General features: G+C 36.1%; 1 protein-coding gene across 1 annotated transcript in view; it reads left to right on the top strand.

Moving 5' to 3' along the window:
* Nucleotides 1-17,706, top strand: part of CDH18 (cadherin 18) — a gene marked incomplete at both ends in the record, with an annotated part of 156,867 nt that overhangs the window by 37,366 nt on the left and 101,795 nt on the right. The window contains one exon of the mRNA XM_084216973.1: nucleotides 2,279-2,398. Within this exon, the coding sequence (XP_084073099.1) occupies nucleotides 2,279-2,398 (120 nt within the window). The remainder of the gene's footprint in view (nucleotides 1-2,278; nucleotides 2,399-17,706) is intronic.

The following is a 17,706-nucleotide window of genomic DNA, read 5'->3' as shown; positions in this document are numbered from 1 at the left end:
AAATAAAGAGAGAGAAGAAAGTTTTCAAAGAAGGAGAGAATTATGAAAACACAATATTTCTGATTTTTTTTTTTTCTTCTGAAATAGCCGAAATACTTTTATCAAGGTCAAGACCTATCTTGATTTGCTAGAATTCTGGGGGAAAGTGCTAATGGAAACTCACACTGTTGGTAACTGTTTTCCTGGAAAAAGGAAAAACTGTAGACAAAAAGGTACTGAGGTTGCCCAGCATTCTGGATAGTAAACTCTGGTAGGTGACTGACTATACCAGTTGAATGGATATGCTTTTGTTTTACACAACTGCAAAATAAAATAAAATCATTCTGCATCCATAACCTATTAATCCTCAGTGATTCCACCAGGTTGAACCATACAAGTTCCCCTCAAGCTAGAAATTATTTGCAAACTGAGCTACACAAATATATCATTACAGCATTTCAATGTCATGGGCTAGCAGGGGGAAATGTCTGTTCCTGGAAGTGACCTCTTCTTCTATATTTACATAGCAAATAAATACACCTGAACTGATTTCTAGAACATTTTAAGAAAAAATATACAAACTTTCCTTCACATTTGTTTACCTTTCCACATGAACACAAACACAGTAGTTCATTTATCTATAACATTACCATCTGAATAATTGTGACCATACAACTAGCTCCAGCTTGATTCTGTTACAATATTCCACTTCAAAGTCATCCAAGTGTCCTTATACTTGGTTGGTTAATACATTTATCTGTGAGACTGTATACACCTGGGCTTTTCAGAGACCAGAAGACACTATATTTAAGTAGGCAGAGCATTTGCCTACAGTTTTACTATCTCTATCAGTAGAGATACAAGCAGCAGCTCTTGGTGTCCAAGTTATCTTGTTGAAAGTGAGCTAAGAGTATCTCAGAGGATAGAAACCAAATTGTGAAGGTTTGCTGCTTAGTTTGCTGGACCTGAAGTGAGACTTCATGACTTTACATACTTCTAAATCAGGAATATACAGAGGGCGTGCACATTAAGAAATGTTTTTGTGCAATAGAAATTGATCTAAGAGGCTGAATAACTGGAACTGATGTCCATGCCATATGCATTTGTGAAATCTTATTTTAGATTTGCTCTTGCCTGGTCTCTGAGACTGCGTGCTTATTAGCAGTCAGAATAAATCAGATGTGCTTCTAAAGCACATCTCCTGGTTTAGTTGCATCTGAAGAAATCTAGTTAGCATGCTCTGAAACAGTTCTATAAGGAAAATCAAAGTGCAACAAATGAAGGTGATCAAGGGTTTCAATTCAAAAACATACTTCATCTCTCCACTAAATGTGAAATTGAACACCTCAGAGTCCATGTGATACCTCAGTGGTTAATTTAGATGAGAATCTGCTTTCAAATGCAGAGTTATGTGAGGGCAGCCTGTTCTGTTGTTATTATGATATTTTAATGCTGGACCAAGGAGCCTGTATAAAGCTGTGTCCACATAAAGATAAACAAACAGAATGAAGTCTGAGCCTTTATTAACTCACCATCTTACACTTACTGATTTCTTACTGGAAGTGTTTGGCACTGACAGCAAAGATTCATCATTACATGCATTGAAAAATACACTAAAGTGAAAAAATCACTTCTGTCCTTTCTATCTGTGCAGTGCTTATGCATTTTATTTTCTCAAAAAAGGTTACTCATAACTTATCCCACCTAGTGATTTTATTCTTCTAATAGTTTTTATTACTAACATAAAAAATAATTGTCTTTTAAACTCATCTTTCTAATTTGCATCCCCAGCAAGGTTCTAGAAGTTATTTCATTTTCACATCTTTGATGCCTTCCAATAGCTAGATTTTTTTTTTATTCATTTAGCAACTTTTATTCATTTGGGGGCATTTATACAAGTTCCTTTTAATACTTCAACATTAATTGGTTTTGTGGATAAAGATAATCCTGAAGTCCATAAGTCCGTGTTATTTAGAAGTCAATATATCCCATGTTTGGGATCTATGTGTGTGAACATATGTAAATATACATGCTATGTAGTTACTATTTATATTTACACCTCTGTAATTTCTGTTTAAGTTTGTTTGTGTGTAATCAATTTACACATACACATATAAAGACAATATTTTTTCAAATTAGTGTAACTATTTTTCCTTAAAAAATTATATGGTGATAACATGTTATTAATCTCTCAGTTTTAGAACTTGAGGACTTCAGAGTCTTTTTAAACTGTATTTGAAAATATTTGTTGGAAGATTGTATTTATTGCAAGGTAATGTTTATTTTCCTGTATATACAGGTACATCTGTTCTACAGGTGACAGCCACAGATGCAGATGACCCCACATATGGAAACAGTGCCAGAGTAGTGTACAGTATTCTTCAGGGACAGCCATATTTCTCTGTTGACCCCAAAACAGGTGGGTATTTTATATTTCTGTTGAAGTGATTTAGCTATTATGTTGCAGTTAATTAAGTCTGGTAGGTGAAAAGCAATATACACAATGCAGACATGTGGACTTTATTTTCTTAGTGTTTTTTTAGGCTGCTGCTTACTTTAGCACTATGAAATTTATAAGTTGCTATGTTTTGCTGAGTACTAAAATGAGCCTGCTGTGTACAGAATTAATTCTGCATCATGTCATGATGTGAGCCATTCAGCCAAACTGCAATAGCACTCTTTCATCTTTTCAAACTTCTGTTTAGGAAGTGACTCAAGTATGCCTAACACATGATTTTCAATGCTTTGTTTTGTCTGAAGAATAGGCTTGGGAGGGTTATTGGGTGTGTTCTTCAACATGTGAACACATGTGCCAGTATAAATTATTACAATTTGTGTTTTTTATAAAACTGCAGGATTGCCATTTAACTGAAAATTCATTCTATGATTTGAGAAGTAGAATGAACTGAAATATTTATGCTTAAACTCTATGCATCACCCTTTTTTTTTTCTTTTCCACAAAGTGTAAGTAATGTATAATGTATCCAAAATATTTTATTTAAAGAGAGGAAAAATCTCTTTTGGGGGTAGGAGTTGTTATTAGTTTGTGATTTTTTTGAAGAGCATTGTTATGATCATTATATTAACATGATTTACATTTTAAGTGTGTATTTGAAGTCCTCAATAATTGGTAAATATAATTTAGGAGAGTATATTTTTATTTAATATTTTATCTGTTTTTCCTTGCCTATATCAAAGCATTAATACTGAGGGGAAAAAAAAAATAAAACACCTTGAACAGTGTGGTTTTCTCTAGTTAACTGTAGGGAATAATGATGACTTTTTAAATATGCTGAAGTGAAATGATTATTGTGTAAAAAGTTTCAATTTTACTGTTTTGGCACTTAAGTTTCTTGCCTTGTGTGCATTGGTCTCTGGGGTACCTGGAGATGTACCCTGGTTTCACTACAAGGGAAGTGTATCTGTGCCATCTCAGAGAGCTTTGAGGTTAGTGCTGCTTTCATTAGGAGACCAAACTCCATCACCCTCAGAGGAAGGTCTGTTTCAGCCTAAAATTTTCTATAAATTTGGGGGGGTCATGTTAAAAGGGCCTGGAATGGAAAATCTGTGGTACAGTCCTCACATTCCCCTTACCCTTAGAAATATAACTAGTTCATATTTCTAAAACTATTAAGGCACTCTGAAGCAATAGCTTGCATTTTTTTATTTTTATAATGGTGTAGAACTTGTAGTCTAGAGCTGCTATTTGGTAAGTGAAGAATCATAATGGATATTCTCTGTATCAAGTCTGTATCATATAGGAAATAGTATTGTTATAATGAAACAGATGGTAGTGTGTTTGCATTCCTCAAGCCTTAGGCTTTGACAGGGATTTAATAACACTCTATGAACATAAACTCTTTTTGATATTTGTCTAAAATATGAAAACTATTCTGATAACATAGTGTATGAAAAAGTGAAAATGAGAGAAATAGTGCAACAGTGAAAAAAGCTGGAGGAAAATTTTGCTTTTATAAGTTGTCTTTTTATAATTGTAGAATAGCAGTTAATTTAATTTAGCATGATGAAATGGGAAGAAGAATATTGGAAAAGATGGGAAAGTCTTGATGAATAGCATTTTTCAGCATAAAATTTCACTTTGAATTTTTGGGGTTTAAGACTCATTTTTTAAAACATCACTCTTCTGAATTTGAAAGCATTTCTGTGACCTTTTTTTCCTAATAACTCAATTGTTCAATTCCAGCTTAACTTTAGTTTATCTGAAAGTCTTCTGAATTCACACTTGCATGCACAAATTTCCTTTACAACAAAGGAGGTCCAAAAGTGGCAAAGAGAAAGGTCCCAATATTCATGACTGAACGTTGTTTATGTAGCCTAAGGATCTGGTATCATGATCGATAAAGTTTCTTGAAGCTATCAGAAATAGATATCAAGCTCTAGTGTGAATACTCATCTTAAAAATCTGCTACTTCTAGCTTAGTACTGCCTATACTTGGTTTTAAACAACTTAATATCTGAAGACTTTAAAGTTATGGATTTTTAGAAGCTTAGGTTAGAATAGTTTAAATAAGATTATAGAATAAGGCTATAGTATTCATACATTTAAAGTGTAATGAAGGAAGAGCACCAAATTACAAACTCTGAAGCAGGAAAAAAGTGTGTTCTTGGCAGAAGAGCTTTTTCAGCTTTTCTGATAAAAGGCTCTTTTCTACACACTCAAAGTGGTGCAGAAGAGCAGTGCAGGGAGAGTAAAACCCCCTGCCCTAAACAGACCGGAGTCTGAGCTCCTCCTAGGGTTGGCCCAGGGCAGCCTCAGCCCTATGGGCCAGGGCTGAAACCCATCACGAGCAATCAAAAGGAGACACTGCCCTGATCCCCCTTCCAGCTGAGAAAGCTACTGCTGACAGGGCTATGGGACACATGAGATGCAGATAATGGGAATCATAGAGACTTACTCTTGGATATCTAGATGAAAGATCATAGAGAGAGAAAGGGATGATTGAGATGGAGTGGGAGAGAAAAGCAAGAGAGAATGGAGAGGTAAGAGGATAAAAGGGGCCAGCCATATGCAAACAGGCATCGCTCAGCACTATTATCTGGCCGTGCCCTGCCCTGGATAAGCAGTCTGTTCTGTGTTTTATTATGCTCCATTTCCAACTCCATTTCCTGAGTAAAAGGTCTCTCTCTTGCATGCATGTGTGAGTGGAGATTTAAGTGCTAGCAGCTGGAGCAGGACAATGAGTTAAAGGGGTCTGGTGTCAGCAAACTGGAAAATGCAGACTGTAAGTGTTTTACACGGGTTTCTATGTCGGTATGGTATTACTACAGGGTTAACAACCTGGATGAGTGAGTGTTTTGGGTGATGGATATCCATTTGGCCAAATATCCAGACCAGAAAGCTCAGGAGTCAGCTGTTGGAGGAGCCAAGACCAGTCTAGAGCAGCAGTGTGATATGTGATTTTATAGTCCTGTTTGTAGTTGTTCATCTCTGTTCATGAGGCAAGGGGAGACCAGGGAGCCAGGAGCCAGCTGCATGGCATTGGGAACTGAGGGCCCAAGGGGTCCAGGTACTGCTACTGAAGGTACTTGGCGTGCAAGGCTGTGGGGGATCACTAAGTGTACTGGGTTGAGAGGAGATGTGGGACTATGTCCAGGATAAAAAGGGGATCTGTAACTGGAGCTGGAGGGCAGCTGAAGGCCCCAGAGTTGGATGTCCAGATGGCACCAAGTGCAAGGTATTGGCTACTGAATAGACCAAGTATGGCAAATTACAGGAGCAATCCGTGCTGAGTTTGTGACTATATTTCTAATTATAAATCATCCTTCCTTCTGGTCAGCTGGAGAAGAATGAGGCAGTTTGTGCTGTTTGTGTTTGAGTGCTGAGCTCTCCCATTTGCGTGTCACCCGTTGCGTGTTGCATCTGTGTTATGTGCCTTGTGGGAACAGCGCTTGACCTCACATTGCTTCTAAATCATGGATTAAAACAGGAAGGTGCAGCAACACCATCTCCATCAGGCTACCAACAATCTAGTTTATCAGTTGATTTGCTCTAAGACCTGTGTTTTGTTTTGTTTTCCCCTGGGGAAAAATTGTGAATTCTCTAAAGAGAAATTTGCTGAAACTATGTAATTTTGGCCGTGAATGTCAAAACTACTTTAAATGCATAACCTAAAGTTTTAAGACTTTCAAAACCCTTTGATATTGAATGGCTTTCTATGAATTGCTCTGTATTTGTGTTTATTAATTACTTTTGGTAATTAGCTGTGGAGTGTAATAGTAACTAGTTATGTAAATAATAATTACCTTCAACAGCCTCTAGTGTTTACTATTTGTTTTCCTCCCCAACTGTAGCAAAACACTCTGGTGAAATTTTAAAAATAATAATGTACTAATAATTAGGGCAAAAGAGAGGGAAGGAGTCAATGTCTAGATCTTATGTATATTTGCAAAGATTATGCATATAGGAGTGTATGTTTTCTTAAATCAAAATATTCAGGAAACCCTAGAAAACATGAAATGCTTATATTTTTAGAGTATCATTAACTTCTCTGTCAAGACAAAATAAAAAGCAAAGTTTTTAGTTAACAGGGAGTAAATAATTTATTCAGATACTTAGTTCTTTAATTTGGTTCTCCCTTCTCCTACTCCAACCTTTTCTCATATGCATCCCCTCCACTACCTGTCTTCAAACTCTGAGCATCTTTTGAAATGCCTAAATACACATGAAGTCTTTTCCAGGGAGTTTGAACTCCAAATTCAATATTCCACCTTTCCCAAACCATGAGGTCTTCTGATCCATAAACTTGATCTAAGATTGATCCTTGCTTGTTCTTTGCTTATGTTAAGTGTGTCTCATTAAACAGCAGCAGCCAACATTTGACTGGCAACACGGTCCCAGGAGCTCTTTTGTTTTCTGAGGAAAACTCAAGTTAGACTGTGTGCTTTTAGTTGCAGCTATAGCAGCACACTTTCTATTGCTACATGCTTTGGGAATGAAAGTGAAACCTGTAGTCCAATTCCCCTGCTTACATGGTAAATCCTATCTGGAGTATGTCAGTTCCACACAGCTCTTTGCAGGTGCATCTGTCTTTCTGAACCACATATACAGAATGAAGCAATGTGTAGGGCATATGTCTTTTCAAATCAGCAGTTCTGCTGCAACTGTTATAAAGTAAGGGATAAAACCTTCATTCATTGCAGTTTTGAATTTAAGTGTAGACACTGGCAGGACGAAAAACTCATTTGTCATTGAATTGAATGTGGAAAAAACCTCAGATATTTCTATTTGTATTTATAATGTTCTGCTGTTGCAGCAACAATATTTCAAAGATCTTAGTAATGCATAAGATTGTTTGTTTGTTTTTTTTTTCTTTTACTTTAAGATGTTAAATAGTAAAGAAATACATATTTCTATTTATCAAAGGTTGTCACTGCAAATTAGTCTGGGGTAATCATGAAGTGTGAGACAAGTGTCAATCTCCTTCTGTTTTCTGTCTTCACAAGATATGAACAATAGCTTCAAGGATCCCTACAAGAAATTACCTCCTCACTGATTATCTAGTTTGGGTCCTGACTGACAGCACAATACAAATGCAAATAAACACAGTCAATGGCTGAATAGGTGCTTCCAAACATAGAGATGAGCCTCATAAACACCAATTACCCACCCTGGAAGTTCAAGACTTTTGTCCACATCTGTAACCATTCTTATACATTTTTTTGAAGTTCTTGGCCATGGTTCATAAGGGAATGGCAGGTTTTGTGCCATTATAATAATTAGAGTGTAATTTTAAAGTTGCATGTGTACTCCTCTGCAAAACAAGTAAAATATATTGTTTATGAACTTATCTGCAAGTTTAATATTGCTAAATAAGCATGATTACTTAAAAATATAATTAATTAATATTTTTAAATAAAGTTATTTTAGTAGTGAGATATCAGTTATTAATTTAATGAATTAAGGACTACTGCATCTCCTCATAATAGACGAGCTAATTTATGTAAAGACAAATTGAATAAACTTTCCAGTTCAAAAAAGAAGAGCACTCTTTTCATGCATAAGTAGAACAGCCTGTCATGGTATTCCAGATAAGAATCTACTGTCCTAATTGAAATAATGATAAGATATTCCATGACCCTATGTCCCTGCATACATAGAAAATCATACCACTTAAGAAAATAATTTCAGAAATCAATTTCTGCCACTTTCTTGAACAAGCATCCCTATTTTTTCTATGAAGAATTCTTACTTTTTTTAGTTGAAATATCTTAGTGACATCTGTGTCATGAGCACATTTACTGGGGTTAGTCATTCCCTGCTGAAATGCAGGTTAGTTCATATTGGACTGTTAAGTGAATATGAGAATTAAGTGTGTTTAGCTATCTCATTGTTTTCTGCTCAGAGGTTCCAGAAATTTTTAAAAGACTTTATATGGTAGATACTGCTATAGCAGTATCTTACATAAATTGAATGCTTCTGCTCTGAAGGAATATCTTATGACAACCCCCAAAAACCATGACTAAGGCACCACAGCCAGTTCCCAGGCTCCTGTAGAAGTCTTATAGTGAACTTAGCCTCATCTATCTACAGATTTGCAGATGGGCTTTTAAACTGAAATTGTACATCATGTGTGTAAAGGACAATGAATTGGGTGAAGGGCCTATGAGGAGCTGAGGGAGATGAGGTTGTCCTAGCTGGACAAAAGGAGACTCAGAAGAAATCCGATTGCTCTCTACAACTGCCTGAAAGGATGTGGAATGTAGCATGGTAGAGGTCTGTCTCTCCTCACAAGTAACAACTCAGGACTAGAGAAAATGGCCACAAAGGGGCCAGGCAAGGTTAAGGTTAGATATTGGGAAAAAATTCTTCACCAAAAGGGTTGTCAAGCATAAAGTTTTGCTAATGACACATTCTGCTTGAGATAGATAAAGAAATACTTATGATGAAATTTCAGAATTTTACATGTGCTTGCATTGCAGAACATTTATTTATAGTTTTTGGTGAAAACTCCAACTTCATTATATGTGATTGGTTTCTACTCAGTATCAAGGGGAGGTCACAGTGAAGAATCAGTTTGAAAGTTTAGTTATTATAATGAGTGATACATTTTTCTAAAAGTGTGTAGAAATAAAATCACATGATTTTGTGCATAGGTACTGAAATTTTATCTTGAAGTTCTAATAACTGTATTTCATATTCAGGTTTTCATAGTTTTGATTTCCCTCAAGGAATTTCTGAAATGTTGTAACAGAAATAGATCTCTAGTGTAGACCTTTTCCAATGTCTGCACTTCACTGACAAGAGGATCACTAAGAATTCAAACTCAAAATTTAAAAGAGTCTTACCTTGCTTTTCTAATTCCATCAGGTACTGTACAGTGCACTCCTCCATTCCTACAGGAACAGAAATATGTGCATCATCTAAAAATATTGTCATGAACACTTGTTTGAGAGTGTCATCTGTCAGCTCTCAGCTAAGAGTAAATATTGTAATGTCTTTTGCTTTCAATTTAAAGTAAATATTGGATTTTCTACACCTACAGTTCTGACACTTTAAAAAATACTTCTCTGAACAATGGACTTAATTCTCAGAGTTTTCTTTTGTTTTCAAAATATTGATAAACTCTTACTATTTTCCCAAGATTCATTTGAAGAATAAGTCAGGCCATCAGACAGCAGAACAATCTACTGCTTCTTTTAGGTTTCTGGGGACAACATTTTGGTACAGTTAGAGACTGTGTGAGGGCATTGGTGCAACTAAAAACCTTGTTACTTAGACCTTGTTTTCCATTATCATGAAAACAATGCAGAAGGTCCTTTGCTAATCAAAAGTGTACAGAGAGGAGGGACAGAATGCTCTGTTCAACCTAGCTCAGTTTCTCTTAGGGTGACTGATATTTGGTGGTATATCAACCCTCTTATATATCCTTATGCAATTTTTAGCATCCACTTCCAAGAAACTTTGTGGAGCAGGCTTTGCATGGCACAAGATTCATTGGTCACTCATTGAGAACAGTGTTCTGGCACTGTATTTTCTTTGTTTGATATCTACCAACGCTTTCTGTACCAGCATCAATCATATAGTTAAAAAGGGCAGGCATAGGAGGCAGACAAGCTGGGAAAAGAAGATTGCCTGACGTTCTAACCTTGTTTTTCTTCTCCTGTGAGATGAACCATGTGTTTTGGAGATTGAGTTCAGATGTAGGGCAGAAACTCTTCCTTGGTTTCTGCTCTCTTGTTTCTTGTTTGTTTCTGTGTTTGTTACTCTTTCCCCATCTGGTGATGTGAGCAACTACCCTGGAACATCTTTTCTGCTCTTCAGCCACAAGTTTTTCTCAAATAAAAAAAAAAGACACCTCCCCCCCCCCCCAAAAAAAAAAAAAAAAAAAAGAAACACCACACCAAAAACCCCACTTGTGTTTCTGTAGCCATTAATTGGCAATTGGCAATTTTCTAGATTATATCATCTTGGCTTCCTAACCATGCCTACTGTACTGGGTTCCTTTTGTTGGTAGATATGCTTTTATTTATATATGTATATATTTTTAATCTTTCATCTGTAAACACACAAACATGTTTTTCCACTTAAAACATAATAATATCTCAATCTGAGCTAAGCCTAATAAACAGCTCAGCCTCACACAGCCGCTTATTCTCTCCCCACACAATGCAATGGGAGAGAGAAAAGGAGTGATGCAAGTGGGGTAATGACATTTTAATAGGGAAGGTAAAAGTCATGTACACAAGCAAAGGAAAGGAAGGAGTTCATTCACCGCTTCCCATGGGCAGGGAGTAGCCCAGCTCTCCCCAGGAAGGCAGAGCTCCACCACGCATTACAGTGACCAGGGACGACAGATGCCCTTTCTTTCTCCTTCTTCTCCTCAATTTTCTTGCTGATTGTGATTTAATGTGATATGGGAAGTCCCTTGGGTCAGCTCTTCCAGGTATGTTCCTTCTGAGCTCCTTGTGCACCCTCAGCCTTGTAAATAGTAGAGTGGTGTGAGAAGCAGAAAAGTCCATGTTGCTGTAAGCACTCCTTGACAAGGCTAAAAGATCCCTGTGTCATCAGCATTGTTTGTGTCTCAAATCCAAAACAGCGCCATACAAGCTGCTATGGAGAAAATTATCTATCCCAATCAAGGTCAGCACACAGGTTAAGCACTGTTTTTATTTGTGTTATCAGACTGAAAGTCCTGAACTGAAAGCAGTGAGACATCCATGATCATGTAGGATAGATCCTGTCACCACATCCTTACAGCCTTTCTGTTAGATATAAAATTGCTCTCTGTTCACTATTTAAAGTCTTTGCTTTTACTTTCTATTAGACATTGGAAAAGGTTCCTAATCTTAATGTTTCCTAGGCTTGGCTTTTCATATTTCCAGACATTCACATCTTTTTAGAGGTATTGAGGGCTGTAAGGAGTTTGCTCTATGTTAAAGGTCTAAAATAGCATGCTGTATCTATTAGAAAAAGTTACAGATCTTGAGATAAGGAAAACATTACATTGTAAGTACATGTAAAACGACTGTTTTTCTAGGGTAGAACTATTTTTATAAACATGTGTTTATCTCTGTGTCTTTGAACTTTACACAAGGGAGATATGAGCCAATAATTTAAGTCCTCTGTTTTTAAACATAGAAGGCTTATCCATCCAAACAAAGTATGAAAATTACATGTGTGATAAAGTGTGCTTAACTTTAGGGAAAGGGAATGAATAAGATTTAACCCTAAAGCAAATATTACATTACTATAATTTTTAGCTGAACTGGGATGAGAATCAGGACACTGACTGAGAAGATTAATGCACTAGACTATTAAAAGGCTCTGCCCCAGTCCATTTGTTGACAATACCTTCACAGACCAGTCTTTATTTTTGTGAAATAAGACGGTGACTTTATTGTCTTTAATTCAGGTAACGGGTGTCCTTTTTCTAGACAAGGGGTTATTATTTACATCTCTAGTTCTAGAAGAAAGAATCACCAAGGCATTGAAAAAAATTCTCCCCAAACACACCCTTAAAATTTTCGCTAGGGAAATGAAGATACAGAACCAGGCATTAAGTTAAGACCAGGGGCATCCTAATTCATACTTATCTCTCCTTCTTGATCCACTTTTCCCTTTTCCATTTTAATTTTCCCTTTCACAAACGGTTACAGATATTGCTATAGTTTAGAATAATAATTTCAGAAATGCAGCTAAAGTGACAATGGAACTTTGCAGTGGCAGTGAAAATGAGGCAAAGTGTCATTAAGGTTCTATTGAGGGGCTGTTATCTACTAATTTGATAATGTTAAAATGTCTGCTTATGGTTGGCGATACACTGGTTAAATATTTTTTTATGGACCTAATTTCTTATAGTTCTGATTTATATTGTTCTAGTTTTTTGGTTTATCTGTTGGAGTTTCTTCAGATATATTGTGTTAATAATACTATTGCTTTAATAATAAGTTTCAGTGAGGTCACATTTTTGCCTTCCATATTTTGATATTTTATACTCATTTACATTGGAGTGGACCAGACCAGTAGTGGTAGACATGTGAAAAGGAAATTATAAATATAGAACCTATTAAGGATACTGTTTTCTTCCATATAATTTTTATTAATAAGTTTATTTTATTTTGTAATTCTTATAAATCCTGTGATTTAAAAACATAGCTACTCTCAGAATTCATGAATAATCTACATTAAGTCAATAAATATGTATGCATCTGGTTTCCCATCAGTCTCATCTCTTAGAAAAATGCATACATTTTCAGTTACAATTTGAATAAATGTGTCTGATAACATCTTGCCTTGTAATAAACCATACAGAACAAAAAACTAGTATGATGAAAATGATTTGCAAAAGAATATGTATAAAGAAAATGCTCCTCAAGAAATCTTAACCAGCAAAAATATCAGTCTGCAGTTGAGATGCTTCTCAAGAGAAACTGAACAAAAATTTTATAAAATTAACAAAACCTCCATGTCTATTGACCATCTACATGAAAAAAGAAGTACAACATGTATATAAACCAATTTTACACCAGTTTTTCAGTGATAACCACCAAGATGATATTTGGGGACTGTAAAATTCAGTACATATCTGACAAGAAAGGGAAAAATAAATTACTTTCAGAAAACAGCAAGAAACTTGTGATCTATCCAGGAAATTCAACATTTGCCAGTTGTATCTTCTCTATTTGAATTTTTTTTTTTCTTTTGAATATTCAACTTTGCCGCTTTCCCACCATCACTGCCTGTGTGAGTGGGGAATGCCAAGTCTTGCAATAAATTTAGTCCACTTCCCTTGGTGGTGTCCATCTTTTCTGAATGTGCTCCGGAGTGTGTTTTCATTCCCTTGCCAACTATGTCAAGCCCAGGAGCAGCAGCAGAAGCAGTACAAATAGGCTTTCTCTGATTTGTAAGACTGAAGATATGCTCTGATCAAACACAGAAACCAGCAAATTCACTTCTTTGTATCTGCCTTTATGAGTTGCCATCATATTTCTAAATTTAAAATTTAGGAGAGACTATAACCAGACTTCCTGTGGCTCTGTAACTATTTCCAGTAGAAGAGTCTGGTTTTGTTTTTTGGGGTTTTTTGTTTTGGTTTGGTTTTTTGTTTCGTTTTGTTTTTGTTACTTATCTCTGCTTACACCCACATACTGTGACTTGATTTGTGAAGGATAGTAAGAGTTAGTTGTTTGGTTTGGTTTTTTTATAAGAATTAGATTAGTCAGCATGTGTCAGCCGGGCTGAGGTGGTCTGTCCCTGTCCCCAGGTCCTTGCCCCCAAGGAGGTGCCAAGGCCTGGGTCTGGGGCTGCTCCTGTTCCCCTGGCTGGGGGTGGAACAGGCTGTGTCTGCCAGGCCCTGCCATCACCATCCTAGGACCCCCTGTCACCTGGCCCCTAGAAGCTGCCAGCCCCTCCAGTGCACTGACAGTGTTGCAAGTGCTGCTTGTCAACCAACTTTTGTAAGGACAAACTTTTGTAAGGTGGATGTTTTTCTTCACATTTTAAAAAACATGTTTAAAATCCATTCCTCAGTCAAAAAACAAAAACAAAAAAACCAGCAAAACCCCAGAGCTTTTCAAATTTGCAGTCAGTATATTCCTTATGCAATATTTTAAGCATGAGGTAAAGCCCCTGAAAATTCTCCCACTAGAAGAGGCAGAAGCAGATCTGTGTTCACTAGCCATTGCAGAGGAGTTCAGCTCTGTCTGCAGTCTACAATTTAGGTCCCTAAGGATGTATTTTTTTTCTTTTCACATAGTTCTGTCTTGTTTTTTTTCTTGGTACACTCTTCAGGACTAAAGATGAAATTTTTTATTATATTTATGACCATGATTAAATATTAAAGTATTCTAAAGTTGCTGATCCTCTTTTTATTTCCTTAGCTGAACCTTAGTTCCTTCCTATTTCCTTATCTAATTCTCAATATTTCTGTTGAATAGTATTTTCAAAGCATGCCTATGATGTTTTCAAGGAAAGGTTCAACTCTATCTGTAACACTAGGAAAGGTGCAAGAGTAGAAACCTGTCTGGAATTTGGTGAAGCACTAGCAGTCCCAGAAGCAGATATAGCTATCAGGGGAGCTATCTTAAAGGAAGCTGGTAGATTAAATGAGATTTTATTCTCTCCCAAACTGCTCTTTCAAGAAATACATTTTAGATCAATAGATTGCACCTAAAAGTGTCGAAACAGAAAATGCAACAATTCCCTGTATAGCCAACCACCATGTCAGTTAGACTTCTCTTTACTTGAATTGAAGATGAAAATGCAATGAGGGACTTCAGAAGCTAAGGCTGTTTCTTCCTAAGAAATCTCTCTTATGATGAGGTTTTCTCTTTTTTCTTTGTCTTCAACTTGAAATGGCAGCAGCGGGTATCACTGCGTAGAACCTTTCCCTTCAGTGGATGTCCCAAGTCTAGGCTTTAATCCAATTATTACCAGTTCTGATTAAAAGTTACTTTCATAGCAAAATGGATCTGTAAAATTCATCTGTAAAAATAACTGCATCAGTGAAAGAACATACAAGGGTGTTTATTTGTGTAATCCTTCGCATTTGCTAAAATATTCTTCTGTGCTTTAAAGAGGAGCCCATTTTCAAAGTGGACATCTTTATGGTGAATTTCTGGAATTTGCCATTATGGTAAATTCTCCCTTTTGAAGAGAATAAAAAAAGAATACTGCTTTAAATTAGGCAAATAAACAAAGTTTTAAGTTTTTCAACACAACTTTGCACTCCTATATAATCGTGCTTTTGGATTTTTCCTTATAATCCTCTGTTTTAGTAAGCAGATTAGATTTGTTTCAGGTCTGATACTGTCTCTAAGAGATTCTCAATAATCCTGATAATATATATTAACTAGTTCATTTTCTGATTCTGATGACGAAAAAAGTTGATGAAAAATACTTTTTTTTTTAAAGTACACAAATTTTTTCTTCTAACCTCATATTTATGTAGTGCAGTACACTGTCCAAGAGTTTCAAAATGCTCTGGTAACCAGCAGTTGCAATGTATGCTGAGCTATTAGAAATAATACAATGCATTAAAAAATGTAATAACATATATCATGCCATCTTCCTGTCCAGCTAATATCCCATTAATTCAGGAAACTGAGAGTGAGTGAAATGCAATATGAAGCACTTGTAGTACAAATTAATTTAACTTGTGTAACAGTTTTTAAAATTCTTTTTCTTTACATAGGTTTTGAATAGTCATCATTCTTGTAAATTCTGTATTTCTGCTTTTCTTGAGGTAGGACCTTCTTTTCTGCTGATAGTTTTTCCATGATAAAGAACTTGCAAATGTTTTTTTTTTAATCTGGACTGCTGAAAAAAAATTAAGCAAATATATCTAAAATCAGCATCTGTTAATTGTAATAAATTTTGGAACATCCATTTCTGGCGTTGCTTCTTTTCAAAGAAGAGCAGATATAAAATGATTTTTTTTTTAATGAAAATTTAAATATAGTTGCTTAGTCTGGGACTTTTTGGTACAGGGTGAAAAGAGGGTGATACATATTTACCATCCATGTGTTTCTCTAGGATGCATTGTTCTTTAAAGAACATGCTATGAAGAGCTATAAATTCTGGTTTCTCATAGGAATGGCCTCCTGGTGTAGGAACTTGTTAGTGGTTTGTATATTAGATGCATGTTACCACCAAATCAAACACTGAGGTACATGGAACTGACTATTTTTCTTGACCAGCTAACCATACAAGAGGTGAAATGCCCACAAATATATTTCATGTGAAAGTGGATTAATCTGGCTTCACAGGAATTTTTTCTACCTGGCAAGACTTTAGGAACACCCTAACCTCCACAAACCTTTTTTGTGGGTTATCTACTGTATTCATCAAGTACTGCATTAGGTTGCCTGTAAAAATCTAATAAGTTTTGTTTTTCTTAATTCATTTTCAATTAATAATACAACTAACAGATGTTGCCAAATGACAGCCATAATACAGTGATATTTTAAATTTTTTCTTCTTTTCATTCTGAAGATCCTTTCTTTCTGATGGGTATCCTTAGGGTGAATTTCAAGGCCTCAAAATGAAAAATGATTCATGTAGCTGCTGACACATATTCCTAGGTAGAAGCAGAATAACAAATCAAAACCAAATGTCCTTTACATTTTCTCCTAAGTCAGCCATTTTACTTAAAAGATTCTAAATTAGAAGTAAAAATTTCATTTTTGATAGGGCTTTACTACATGGTAAGAACATGAAAAGCAATAGGTAAAAAAGTAGCAGTGGTTTTAAATTCATGTTAGGCATAGGATTTTTTTATCTACCTTACATTTTCTCTGCATATCTGTCTTTTATCAATTGCTAGGAATTTTGCACCATTCATTTTATGACAAATGACGTCTCCTTGTAGAGCATGAGTTGAAATGGTGGAAATACAGAGAGGAAAATATTTTTTATTACAGGATGTAGGATTTGGAAGAATATTCAGACACATGCCTTTTGCAGTACTTGCAACTTTTGTGGTACTTTTAAAACCCAGCCAATGATGTTGGCCATGCTGCAAGTTTCCTGTGGCTCAAAAGAATATCAGAGTAACTTCTCCAAGAGTGACATAGTATCCCAATTCACTTTATATCTGGGACTTTCTTCAGGGCTCACTCAATTTACATATGCATAAGGACAGTCCAGCACATTCTGACCAGTCAGTGTCCCCTGACCACATCTGTACTTCCAGTCCTCAGGAGCAAGCAGGATCTGGGGGCAGAGACTTGTGAGGGACCAACCAGCCTTTGAACTGGTGTTCCCTGCAGCTGTGAGCTTTTGTGGACATTCTCTGCTCACAGACCCTGCCTGGTAGAGAGTGAACAGAAGAGCAGGAAAAGGCTTTGATGGCATTTTTCTTTTTGACCAGTCAAAGGGGAAAGAAGCAGGTCATGTTCATATCATCAGTCTTAAAGCTCTTAAGATCATCAATCTTAAAGGTTTCCCAACCTACATGATTCTTACACTCCATGTCAGCACTAGTTTGTGCGAGCCAGTTTCTTATAACGTGGACACTGAAACTTTCAGCATACATCTGACTTCCAGCATACATCAAATGGCAAGGGAGTCCTTATGAGGATCACTGGTCCTCGTATCCGTGGTAAAAAGGGTCTTCTCTCTGGTGATAATCATCCCAGTGCCTGTGCAACACTCTAATGTTATCTGGTTCTGTACAAGGTCTTCTGATTTCCAGTCCAAATCAGTTTCATATAGATTTAATTTCACAGCAATGGATAGATAGATAGATAGATAGATAGATAGATAGA

The sequence above is a fragment of the Fringilla coelebs genome (assembly GCF_963513975.1).
Source record: "Fringilla coelebs genome assembly, chromosome: 1".
Taxonomy (NCBI): domain Eukaryota; kingdom Metazoa; phylum Chordata; class Aves; order Passeriformes; family Fringillidae; genus Fringilla; species Fringilla coelebs.
The sequence above is the reverse complement of the archived record's forward strand: the minus strand, read 5'-3'. Positions and strand labels throughout refer to the sequence as shown.